This window comes from Gymnoscopelus braueri (assembly GCF_963280865.1).
Source record: "Gymnoscopelus braueri genome assembly, chromosome: 3".
In the NCBI taxonomy this organism is placed as follows: Eukaryota; Metazoa; Chordata; class Actinopteri; order Myctophiformes; family Myctophidae; genus Gymnoscopelus; species Gymnoscopelus braueri.
In genome coordinates, this window is record NC_137612.1 from 46,995,583 (window position 1) to 47,009,036 (window position 13,454).

The window sequence follows — 13,454 nt, forward strand, 5'->3', positions numbered from 1 at the left end:
TAATGCTAACCAATCCGAATGCACGTTTGCAGTACTTCCGGTTGACGCATGGACTTATGGGTTTTGTAGTTCTTATGATTCTTATGCACGTTTGTAGTACTTCCGGATGAGAGATGGACTTCTTCTCATTCTTTTCACTGGCCTCACTCTAGTCTGCTAATAACTATTCCATTATTTTTCATTATTTTTCATTCTAAGTAACTTATGTAAAAGTAACAACGCCACAATATCAAAACAATATCAAAACACTCTTGAGTAAAAGTACAAAAATATTGGCATAAAAATATAGCCTACTTTAAAGTTTTATTACAAGTTCTAAAATGTACAATATTTTTCAAAAATATCAATGTCAAATATCTACAGCTTGTAGATCAGCTATTTTTGAATAGAGGAAGTATAGGGCTTAGGACTTACTTGGTTAATGTATGTAAGTACTAAGTAGTTTTTAAAAAATGCTGCTAATTGTCCCAAAGTGACTGCAAAAGATTGCTATTTGTTAAAAAAAAAAAAAAAGTATAACGATGCAATGTGACATTTTAACACAAAGCTGTATCCCCTCCAACTACTTTCCCCATTTTCTTAAACAGTTTTTATTATATTTTGACACTTGCTTTGGCAATGTAAACATGTTGTATGTTGTATGTTGTATGTTTTCTCATGCCAATAAAGCTCCTTTGAATTGAATTGTATGTTTTGTAATAATAATCTAAATCTACAAAGTAACTCATAGCTAAAATTTTCAAATAACTGCAGTGGTGTAAAAATTACAATATTTGCCTCTGAGATGCAGTGGAGTAGAAGTAGCCTATAAAGTATCAAAACATTTTTAATACTCAAGTAAAGTAAAAGTGCCTCAAATTTGTATTTAATAATAATAATAATAATAAACTTTATTTGTATAGCACCTTTCATGACATGAAATGCAGCTCAAAGTGCTTTACAGAGCAAGAATACAATTACAGTTAGAACCAATTTAACAATAAAGCAAACAAAAATAAAATAAAATAAAATAAAAGCAAAGGCATAAAACAACATTAAAATAGGCAATACAGTGAGGAATTAAAAATCAACCAAAGAATCAGCTAAAAGCAAGTACAGTACAGTACTTGAGTAAATGTACCCATTTCGTTTCCACCCTGATTCTAACGCACTAATCAAAAAACCGATATAGGCCTGCTATATAAGGATGTATTCTTTAATTCAAACAAACATGCACACACACGCGCACATGCGCGCGCGCGCACACACACACACACACACACACACACACACACACACACACACACACACACACACACACACACACACACATAAATAAAACTAAGTGCATGCATATCTTATCTTTTTGTGATTTTAAAATAATTGAAGGAAACACATGAGCTATTTATGGCTATGTATTGAAGAATTTTAATTAAAACGCATTGAGAAAAGGTTACATATTAGTTACCGTCGGGGGAAATTATGTTTTCGCGCCTGTCCGTCAGTGTGTCTGTTTGTCTGTGAAGCTAATCTCTGGCACAGCTGGACCAATCAACATGAAACTTTGCAGACACACTCTCAGTAGGCCAAGGAAGAACCTCTATTTATAAAAGAAAACAAATTGGCCTCATGGTAGTGCCATAACAGACCGCTTCACGTTTTGTTTGTACAACCCAAGGTTCAAGAGTTATAGACCAAAGCGGGATGTGGGCTGTTATAGCCCCTCCATGAGGCCGCTTTAAAGAATTTGGAGTAGCAGTTCTTCCTTGGCCTACTGGGAGTGAGTGTGAAAAAGCTAAGTTTCACTCTGATCGGTCCAACGGCCTGAGATTAGCTGTTCGTAGACAGACAGACAGACGCACAGACAGAAAGAGTAAAAACATAATCCCTCGAGCTCGCCTTCTGCCTTTCCGGCCTCCTGGCGGGGATAATATAAGAAGAAGAAGTCATATAGCAAGGTCAAAGATCTGGAAAATTACAGACAAGTAAGTGTAGGCTCCTACAATCAAGCTACTGAGCAGTGGGCTCAGGAGGTAGCGTGGCCATCTTGGAATCGGAAGGTTCCAGGTTGGATCCCTGGCTGGTCCTCGATGTTTGTTGAAGTTTCCTTGAGCAAGACAATGAACCGCTAACTGTTCCCGATGAGCCAGTTGGTGCTTTGCATGGTTTCCTTCGATTTAAAGAAGGTGCTATATTAATTCATCATTTAGCTATTGGATTAGTCATCTTCGAAGTGCATCGGGTTCACTACAGTGGTGGTGGCATCTTGAAACAAGGGATTGTTGGCCTGAAATCACAAAGGTGAGGCATGTATTTGTAAATTCATATCCATTTATATTTTTAATTTATAAAAAAATAAAATAAATCTTACCATTAGCCTACACAGTTAAGTTATTATGACTGGTCTAGAAAATGAGGCATGTTTTACTGCATTTCTCACCTCGTTCCATTTGCTGTCTTTCTGAGCGTGGATGAAGTTGCGGTATTCCCTGCGATAGTGCAGCTCCAGCAGGAGTCTGCAGACCAGGATCACTGCTATGCCAATGAAAATGATACCAGACACAGAGCCGACAATGATCGCAAATGTTTTGTCAATAGAACCTGTCAGACAAACAAATGGAAAGGAGGAGATTACGTTACAAATATGCAAGTTGTTTTATTAATGTTAATGACATTCGAAGAACCAGAGAACCCATCATAAAATTGCAAAAGTGGCTATTACTATAAGTAAGGTAATAACTTTTACAAGGCTAGGAAACAAACATTGCTCAGATAGTGTACTTATAGGTTACTGGCTGTTTATCAGGAATGAAATGATTATTTGATGAATTAGATGTCTCACGGGGTAGGTCAGTGTAGCGGACTAGGATGCTGCCATCAGGGTAAGCCTTCACTTCATACATGAGAGCATCAGTACTGCAGGGGAGCTCCTCTTGTCCTATGAATTTTATTTTTGCTGAGTGGCAGTCCTTGCTGCATCTCACCTCCTCCTCACCACTTGCCTTGTGGTCTGATATGCACTCAATACAATCCCTGGTGAGGTAATAACAGGCAAACGTATGACTGTTCTTATACGTTTTACCATGAGAGATACCTGATTTCAAACATGTATTGTACATTCTAAAGGCATGCTCATACAGGTTGGATAAATTCAATCCAATTTTATTATAGTGCCGAATCACAATAATTTGTCTCAAGACACTGTGGTGCCTTTTTGCACTCAAATGACCACAATGGAAATTAGCTCTCAAGCTTTTTTTGTGTCTTATCCTTTTGATAGATACTGTATGTACATATATATGGTCATATCTATTCATGTTTGCCAATGAAAAAATAAAAAATCATGTGAGCAGCAGTCCCCTCTCTCTAAGAACCGATTATTATGAAAATGCAAACAAAAAAACAGCAAACAAAAAACAGCTACCTCAGTTTCATATTCCTTTTTTTCCCACTTTTTTACTAGCAGTGTACCCAGAGTTGACCGGGTTGTTGCGTGGGTGACCTATTGATATGGCCTATTGTTAATATCTTGATATACAGCATAACATACAGTATACAGTATCATACTCACTTGAAGTTTTGACAAGCATTCACTATTGAAGAGCAGTGCTTGTCACCCAAAATTTGATTACAACGGCACCGGTTGCACTCGCATCGTCCATGCCCACTGCAATGTCTGTTGCCCTCTGTTTCACATTCATTTGTGAGCGTGGAGCAGTCACATGCAGAGCCGGTGTAGTTGGCCCAGCATGTGCAGGTGCTGCATTTACAATTCCCATTTCCTGAAGAATAAAAAATTTGTCAAACAAACCCAAACTGCAAGATACAGTATGCAGATCTTTACTGTAAATGCTGTATGTGTAGCAGCAGTGGTGGAAAGTAGCTAAGTATACTTACTCAAGTATTATACTTTTGAGGTATTTTTACTTTACTGAAGTATTTCTAATATTCAATACTTTTACTTCTACTCCACTACAATTATTTGAAAACTTTAGTTACTAGTTACTTTGCAGATATAAATAAATAAATATTATATTATAAAACATACATGAACTACTTTAGCCCTATTTTATAGGCTATTTGAAAATAGCCGACGCGTTGTGAGCTTGTAGATTTGCTATTTTCAATTTTTTTGTACTTTTACTTTTGGTACTTTAAGTATATTTTGATGCCAATACTTTTGTACTTTTACTCAAGTAACATTTTGGTCACAGCCCTTTTACTTGTAACAGAGTATTTTTATATTGTGGTATTGCTACTTTTACTTAAGTAAAACATTTGAAGACCTTTTCCACCACTGTGTAGCAGTAATACTGCTGCCAGTACAGTACTACCCATACGCATTGTGAGCTTGTAGATCAGCTATTTACAGCGAAGAGATTTGGTGTAATGGGAAGGAAGGGGCCTATTAGTCTAGACCCCCAGGGGATGAAGTACTGTATACATACAGGGTTTAAAATGGTTAAATGCATTGGATGGTCGTACATGTGCAACATATGAAACATGCACCTACCACCACAGAGCATGTTGTTGTATCTGGGGCAGTCATTGTCGTCGCACTGGCAGAATGTTCCACTGTAGCCGCCCTGGCACGTGCACACCCCACAGTGACAGATGCCATGGCCGCTGCAGACCTGGGACGCGTTGTTCTGGCAGGACGAGTCCAGTGACTTCTGCTGCTCGCACTCACACTTCTGACCCACAAAACCAGAGTCACAACTATAGGAGACACGTCAAACAGTTTACAAAAACAATCACAACGCAGCACTTCGACCACTTAAAAGCCGTAGATAGGCTAAGTTAACCAGGGTCCCCCAGGGCTCCATACTAGGCCCTCTCCTTTTCTCCCCTTCTACACCAATTTAACCAGCCAAAAATAGCTAATCTACAAGCTCACAACGAATTGATAAATGTTTGCCCCAGTAGGGAAGCTATTGGGATGATTAACTACGAGAATCATAATTATGTATTTTATATCAACAGAGAAAATGTATTTGATCAATCCCTTATGGGTTACTCTCAGAATGAACACTTGGATTCTACTGAGTTGGGACTTGCCTAGGATTCTACTGAGTAGAGACTTGCCTAGGATTCTACTGAGTAGGGACTTGCCTGCATACTCCACAATTGAGTGTTCCTTTGTTGTCGCAGTGTGGGGATGATTTCTCCTTCTCTCCACAATCACAGTTACACAGGGTCTCTACAGCCACCTTCAGGGTCTCGCTGATGCCCTGAACTTTAAAATGAAACTCCCTCTCTTTTCCATTCTCAAGACATTCCGAGATGTTCAGCCTTACAGTGAAGTCAACCTGAACACAAGAGACAATATGACATTTTTCATTCCAATGTAAAAAAAAAACAACCTTGGGAGGTAATAATAATTGGCCAAAGCAAGTTGCCCAGTTTCATTATTCATTTAGTTTGTGGTTATGTGTGACATTTCCAGTTTTGGAAAAAGTACACAGATATTTTACTTAAGTAAAAGTATCAATACCACAATGAAGAAATACTCTGTTACAAGCAAAGGTCCAGAATTCAAAATGTACTTGAGTAAAAGTACAAAGGTCTTGGTATCAAAATATACTTAAAGTACCAAACACAATGCATCACGATGCGACATGTTGTGCAGCTTGTACATCAGCAATTTTCAAATCAAATAGCCAAAGTATATATAGGGCTGAAGTGTTAATGTATGTTTTGTAATAATAATCAAATTCTACAAAGTACTAGTAGTAACAAAAGCTTGCAAGTAATTGTAGTGGAGTAAAAGTAAAATATTTGTCTCTGAGATGTAGTGGAGTAGTAGTAAAAGCAATGATTGGAAATACTCCAAAAAAGTTAAATATACCTCAACATTGTTCTTGAGTACATGTACTCTCTAGGAATTATAGACAAACCTGCTCATTGATCTTGATATTCATGCATTCTCCCTTCTTCTGCCAGGGGGCACTGTCAATACAGTGGGACTGGTAGGAGACATCCAGGCCTTGTGGTGCCCCCTGGTGTTCCAGTAGTATGGTGGAGGACAGGTTCTGTAAATAAAAGACAAAAAAAGAAGTGAAAAGGCTGCATATCTCAATGTAATTGTCTCCGCCAGAGGTGGAGAGTATGTTTTCGTTCCCGTCCCGCTGTGTGTCCCCCCCCCCACCCCCAAAGCCATTTATGTTTTTTGAAGTGAGGTAACATTGGTCAAGCTAACATTGGTCAAGTGACACGTGACAATATGTAATATAAATAGGTAAGACAGGATTAATCAGGAACGGTACTGGCTGTTTTAATTAATTAATCAGGATTAATCAGGAACAGTACTAGAAAATGTGCTCAGAGGAGCACATTTTCTAGTTATGAGTGTGTGTGTGTGTTTGTGTGTGTGTGTGTGTGTGTGTGTGTGTGTGTGTGTGTGTGTGTGTGTGTGTGTGTGTGTGTGTGTGTGTGTGTGTGTGTGTGCAGCCTGATGTGTGTGTGTGTGTGTGTGTGTGTGCGCGCGCGCGTGCGTGCGTGTGTGTGTGTGTGTGTGGGGTAAAGAAGAAAATACAGTAGCTTATCTAATGTACTAGTTAAGTTAAATTAAGTGTATTTATTGCCAAGTACATTTACAGTGGTGGACAAAGTATGTACTCAAGTATTCAAAAGTACAAATTACAAAGTAGCCTACATTTGAAATTTTGAACATTTCCCCCAAAATGTAAAAAGAAAATTCTGATATTTTCAAAAATAGTGAAAATAGCAGATCTACAAGCTCACAATGCACTTTCTATTTGAAATGTAGTAGAAAGTAGGCTATATATATATTTTTTTTTACAAGTATACAGTACTTACGTAAATGTAATTAGTTACTGTCCACCACTGTAGCCTACATTTACACACATAATGTATCCTCGGCATTTCATTCATCTTAACCATTAGGAGCAGTATATTAACTAGTCTTCAATTATAGTGGTGCCTTTTGTGGTCTGGGTTGAACACCATTAACATTCTCACATTATATGCCTCCGAGATGAGCTGGACCACATTGCTGGAGTCCTTCTTGAGAACTCCCACCACCGACTGGGGGATTAGTTTACTCAGGGCCTAAACAAAAATGAATGCTTGGATGAGAGGTATTGAAAAGTCACCAATAAATGTCAGTCAGTCACTGAGTCACATGGAAACTCCTCATATTCTGTCCTTTCTTATACAGACCTGATAAGCTGGGACAATTTCCTCAGTGACAGCAAAAATAAGCTGAATGTTGTTGGCTGAGAGAACCCTGGAGAGGTGGCCGATGGAGGGGTAGTCCTAAACATGCGTGGGGGAAAAAATTTGTTTGCGAAAACACGTCATATAAACACCCAATTTTGTTGTCATCAAGTGGCGAGAATAGCTCATAACGTGTGGTAACGTAATGTGAGTTTGTAGATCTGCTATTTCTGCTGAATCTTCACCAATTTAGGCAAATGTTTGCCTGTTTTTGCCAAATGTTCACTTATTATGACATATCCAGAATAGGGTTGCTAGGGTTCATGTGGTTAAACGGGGTATAAGTGATATTTGTTTCCGATAAAAATCATTGCTAGAGTGTTTGTTCAGTAGTAGAGCTATAGATATGGGGAGACCTACTGAACTGACTTTTTTTGGGGATATATTTTGACAGAAAACACTTTCATGAACAAATAATCTTGATACGTTAAACATATTTTGAAAATACAAATTTGCTGCTTCGATGGTAGTTTACTCACATATTTGGTGCCATCATATATGTTGTTCCCATTGAGGTGACATTTCCCATCATGAGGTTCATATATTCCAGCCAGTCTGCCATCTCCAGCAATATGGAACGTGTCATCTGATGTATAGACCAAAATCCGGGTAACATTGTGCCAACGTATCGCATCCTGAAAAAACAACAATATAGAGGAAAAATATGGAGGAAGTGATTTAGATGTATTTATTGATTGATATATATTCACGGACAAAATGCATATGCATAAATGTATCGTGTATTTGTATATCGCTCAAAAGGATAAACACATTAAAGCTCAAGAGCTTATTTCCATTGTGGAACTTTGAGTGTAAAGTGCATGTGTAAACTGAGTGCCACATGTTGTGGGGAGGAGCAGAGACAGTTTGACATACATTCATACAATTTCCAATGAACAAGACAACTAAATAAAGACCTGGGTATATGTGTAACCCGGCATTCGAACCATGGTCTCCCATGTGGGAAGGGACACTAAAGATAAACATCTTATCGATTAGCCTAAAGGGGAGGCCCTGTGGCCAGGGGAGATACTAGGCTTTTCGTCTTCAGGCAGATGCTCTGAGCCACCATATGGAATTGGAACCTACAACCCAATTTCTTTATGGTTCTAATTAGGTCCAGCTGTTATTCATCCAGCTCTTTATGGAGAACTTTAAGTTAAAGAAAAGTGTGCAAGTCGGACCACAGATCCCCGCCAGGCCTGGTAGTCTACCCAGGGCTATGTCAGTCATGGGGTGTCATGGGGATAATAGCCTGATTATCAGACTGAAGCTGCGTGGAGCTTCAGTCTGACATTGGCTCCATGTGTCGGCGATTACAAGGGGGGGGATTAGAAATTCCCTAAACCAATCCTAAGGGATCCCCACGCCCACCTTCGACTCTCATTGGACAATACAGTTTGTACCGGAGAAGTCCTAGGTTCACATTTACGACACCAGACCAAGAGGCAGTCCACTCAGAGAGTGGGCGGGGTCTATGGTATGGAACCAGGCTAGGGGGGGAATAGAGTTTGTACGACGGACGGTGCAACTGTTTGTGGCACTCCCTGTGGGCAGAAGGGAAGGCGCGGTTTTGGAGAAGAAATAGGCCCCAACCACAATTTTGATTGTTAGAGTTATAGGGCAAAATGTGAAGTGGCCTGTTATAGCGCCACCATGAGGCCGATTAGAAAAATGGGAAAGGGGTTCTGGGAGTATGCATGCAAAGTTTCAAGCCAATCGTTCCAGCGGTGTCCGACTTTAGCTGTACACACAGACCTACACACGGACAGGGACAAAAATATAATCTCTGCCTACCGAACTTTCGGCCTGGCGGAGATAAAAAGAGAAAGAGGGCGACAGGACAAAGTTTGTATACGGTATTAAAAGGGAATTTTGGACCACGGTTTTCTTACCTTTCTATGATGTTATGATATCCTAGGATGAATGGTACAGTAGAAAAATATCCGCCACAGCTAAAAACACGCTCCAATAGGCCTTGAGCTAGATCGAATATTTTGATAGCTTTTTCAATCTTGTCTAGCGAGACTTCCTTAACTACTTAACCCCTATATATTTCATCATCCAACAAAATAGCGTAAACAGCCAATGTACTGGCTCACATCATGTTGAGGCACGTTGTGAGCTTGTAGATCTACTATTTTCACTAGTTTTGAATTTCTTTTAAAGATGATTGCAAATATATATTTTTTTTTAAATACATTTGGAAATTTTCCCAAAATGGGACACAGCATTAATGTGGTTAGAGGACAAACTTACCTGGCAGACAGCTGCTTGCATTATGGCATCGAATCCGCCCTCCGGAGAGTCCAAGTTACCAGAAATCGCCTGCCTGCTGACCTCCCTCTTAAAATCACTGGCATCTTCAGTCAGGCTAAGAATGTTTTGGAAGCTGAAGGCTGGCTGGCAAGTGGTGCTCCGGCTAGGGCAAGGGTTTTTCTTTTTACTTTTCACCTGGCTCACATATGGTAGGGCCACCTTATCCACAAAAGAGCCAAAACCTAATGGATATAGCAAGCAGAATTCATGCAAAGGGTTTAAATGGGAACTAAACTGTAGGACAATTTTGTGAGTTGCTGCCATGGTAAAGGTAAACATCTTAAAGGGCTAGCTGACATGGGTACACTGTGATGTTTACAACACAGCTGCCTGTGGCTAATAGGCCTACAAATAATAATGCGGTGTTATATTTAGGTGTGTCAATGTGATGTCCAAATTAGGTCTAGAATAGATGCAGCTGTGTTGCTTACATCACAGTGTACCAAGCTCAATTAGCTCAATTCTTTTACATTTAGATGGCAGCAAACTCACAACATTGGCACAAACGGATAGGATAGGCCTAGGAATTAGATTCCCAGCTATCTGTGCTGTTCAAATAGAATGGAATAGAATCTCTGCTCTCACCTATACGAATCTTTTTCGTGAAGGTCCCAAGAGTGTCAATGATATGCTGACCCAGATCTTTTATCTTGTCCAGGTCATCTCTCATGGAGAATGACAGGTCCATCAGGTAATACAAATCAATAGGAAACCCCTCGGCTCTTTTGAATGACACTTTAAATGTCTGTGGGACACCTGTGATTGGTTAAGGAAAATGTAATCACCAGAAAATACATCCTAACTCTCAACTGACCATATTCACACGGCTGCAAAATGGCCGCTGTGTGACTATGGTCATTTGATTTATTCTACATTTTATTTTCTCTTTTAAATCATAAACCATGTGGCACATGGTGAGCCATTCACACTGACATCTATATAATGCAGCTTAGTTAGTGATATACATTTCTCAAGCAGGGCATTGCTCACCGACTCGGAGTTTGAATTTGAGATTTTGTGGCTTAATCTGGATCACATTATAATGGTCCTGGCGGAGGTCATTGTTCTTCAGTTCATCCATTTTTGGTTCAGGGTTAATGATGTGCTTTTCCTTGTCACAGCGCCTGCTTTTTAAAGACTCCTCTGTATCACAGCGGCGTTCATTTGATTCCTCCGGCTTCAGGAAGCCCTATGAGTAGAGTGGAGCATTAAGTTTTATTTCATTCACTGACTGAATTACATTCTCACCTAACTAATGCAAAAGGCCATTATTCATTTCACCAAAGCATCGTGCATCACAAATATTTACTGTAGTTAATAGCTGTGCTATTAATGGGTGAAGAGAGAAACATTGTGATTGTGTACCAGTATATGTCTTACACAAGCAATACATAAGGCATGTTTTAAACTTCATCAACCATGCCTCAAAGATAAGCAGTGAGTCACCAAAGTTTTTTTTAAAGCGCAATGGTACCTTAACCGGCACAATGCATGTCTGTAATTAATAATGTTTTACTGATTACTATTTCAGGGCCCTAACACAAATATACATGATCTCTATCATGACATCAGCATACTATAGAAACAAGTACAGTAAATGCTTGGTTATTTATAATAAAAATTTTATCAGCCTACTGTTAAATATATCATTTGGCTTACCGTCTGGTTGCACCACGCACAACCGGGACTTTTCATGCACGCTGTGCAGGTTGGCTTGGGCACACATCGTTGGAGACCTGATACAAGCACAGATTAACACAGAAGGTCATTTGACTGATATAAAAGCAGACAAATAAAAATATAAAAATATGGAGGTTTATTCATTCTTTTACTCAGACACTCACCCTGAGTCTCACTTTGTTGTACAAAGTGTAGCAGAACAGTGACAAGAACAACAATCCTATTCATTGTCTGTCCATAGATAAATTACATTCAGGGAACATGAGCAGGGAGAAACCTGCAGGGCAGATGAAAATGTGGAAAGTAATCAACAAAGGTGTCTAAATTGCACTTGTTAGAGTACATACCTCTGCCAACAATTTGCAGCTGTCAAGATTTCCAAATGACCAAAAAAGAGAGAGGGGTTAAACTTGTACTTTGCTTTGTGATCAGTAAGTGACAACCCAACAAATGCCAAAGCACTAATTTGCAAGAATGAATAAAACCTTTAATAAATGGACTTAGCACCGTATACTGTACATGTTTCAGCTCACAGCCTTCTTCAAGGCATATGCCATTTCTTCTTTAGATATAGTATTTTCCCTTGCCTATGATCGCAACCTTTGGCCTTTTTGGGGCAGCCTACTGATCATTCCCACCAAGTTTTGTGAAGATTTGCCCATCCATTCTTGAGTTATTTTGTTCACAGAGAGAATTTGTACGTTATGACATCATTTGACGGAACTGTGTGATGTCACAGAGCAGAGGGCAACGGATTACAGCTCTTGATCTAATATACACAAAGAAATGCAATGCATTTTTCATTTTTTCTAAGTCTATTTCTTCCTGAGATATGACCGATTATATAATTTTGACCATGACCTTGATCGTGACCATGACCTTTTACAAATTTCAACACATAAATTGTCTCTTGAGGGCAATCGACTGATCATTCCCTCCAAGTTTCATGAAAATCCATTATGTAATTATTGCTCACAGCCCCTATAGGCATAAGTGTCCTTATGTTGAGTCATCAAGTTCTGTATTCACATAATACTCTACCACAAGATAATGGTTAAAATACATGACACACTTCCTGTAAGGTTAGTAAACCCATTTACGCACATGAGGCCACTATTTTCTCAGAAAATATATAGAAAAAGGCAGTCTATAGAGAAGTGGGTCACTTACATACCAAAGACTGCAGTTTGCACAGAGCTTTTCTGTGACATGTAAATCTGTGGTCACAGTATGATGCTGGCACAGCAGGATATAGCACACAGTATGCTGGTATATTCTCATGTGTGTACTGTACGTTTTGTTAACTCTCTAACACCCATTTCTGAGATAATTGTGTCAAGTAAAGTGAAGTAAAAAAAACTAAATTGCTCAAACATATGAACATAAAGATTGTTGAACCAAATAACATTTCAAATTGGGAATATGTTAACCAAAAAGCTAAACTTCTAAGAAGAACACTTTGAGATGTGATACATTGTGAGGTTGTAGATCTGCTATTTTTGCTATTTACATATATTTTTGTTAAAAAATAAACAAAAAATAATCCTCTAATTTGGTTTTGGGTGTAATGGCTGGCTATACAATGTGGTTAATACATGCCACATATTGTACATCAACATGCATTTTGCGTTAGAAGAGCTATACAGCTTATATAATGAACTGGCCTAAGTCTCTAAAATTGACGCATGAGATCGTAAAAGATTCTCCAAGTTTTCTTGAATTAACTGTTATTCTTTATCAGTATGCATCACAATGAATATATATTCAAAAACACATGAAATTCATTCACGTCCTTGGTTGTAATCACTATCAAAATGTATTAAAACTTTACTCACCTCTGTTGGTTTCTTACTTTTTCGTAACCGGCTCACTGATGGGTGGTGCTGATCTTCCCCGTCTGCTCTATGCTTCCTCCTTCTGTTTCCTACGTACCTCTGCGGCGAGATGACGTTTGATTTGACTTACAGTACTGAAACTCAACTGTTTACTGAAACACTTAACCATCCTTGGACCTTGGACATCACAGTAACTAATAATCATGTCATTAAAATCTGTTCCATAATAACTCTACACATTGTGGGCTCATGTACAACTTAGACAGAGAAAAAGCACACAACACCGACAGCACAAGTGAAGTAAGTTTTTATTTTGGCATCTAATTCCATGAAAATTGAAAACAGTTGCGATCATTAATAAATTGAGACATTGGTGATGTATTGTTACAACTGATTTTCACA

At 38.8% G+C, this 13,454-nt stretch overlaps 1 protein-coding gene across 1 annotated transcript; it reads right to left on the bottom strand.

Moving 5' to 3' along the window:
• Window positions 1-872: 872 nt before the first annotated feature.
• itgb7 (integrin, beta 7) lies at window positions 873-13,153 on the bottom strand. Its single transcript, XM_080423684.1, has 16 exons — window positions 13,053-13,153; window positions 11,382-11,494; window positions 11,197-11,273; window positions 10,528-10,726; window positions 10,123-10,293; window positions 9,478-9,719; window positions 7,698-7,853; window positions 7,162-7,257; window positions 6,961-7,050; window positions 5,877-6,011; window positions 5,092-5,288; window positions 4,493-4,698; window positions 3,551-3,761; window positions 2,822-3,012; window positions 2,420-2,580; window positions 873-2,266 (listed from the first exon to the last, which is right to left on the bottom strand). Exons 2-16 carry the CDS (start codon window positions 11,443-11,445, stop codon window positions 2,198-2,200), a joined length of 2,265 nt encoding a protein of 754 aa, XP_080279810.1. The 5' UTR covers window positions 11,446-11,494; window positions 13,053-13,153; the 3' UTR covers window positions 873-2,197.
• Window positions 13,154-13,454: the final 301 nt, after the last annotated feature.

Bases quoted from the DNA above. Each gene is read 5' to 3' on its own strand.
- itgb7 (XM_080423684.1), bottom strand. From the start codon at position 11,445: ATGAATAGGATTGTTGTTCTTGTCACTGTTCTGCTACACTTTGTACAA. The intron at 9,720-10,122 runs GTGAGAGCAGAG...TATATCCATTAG, and splicing joins CACGAAAAAGATTCGTATAG to GTTTTGGCTCTTTTGTGGAT. The intron at 5,289-5,876 runs GTTTGTCTATAA...TCTTGTGTTCAG, and splicing joins ATATCAAGATCAATGAGCAG to GTTGACTTCACTGTAAGGCT.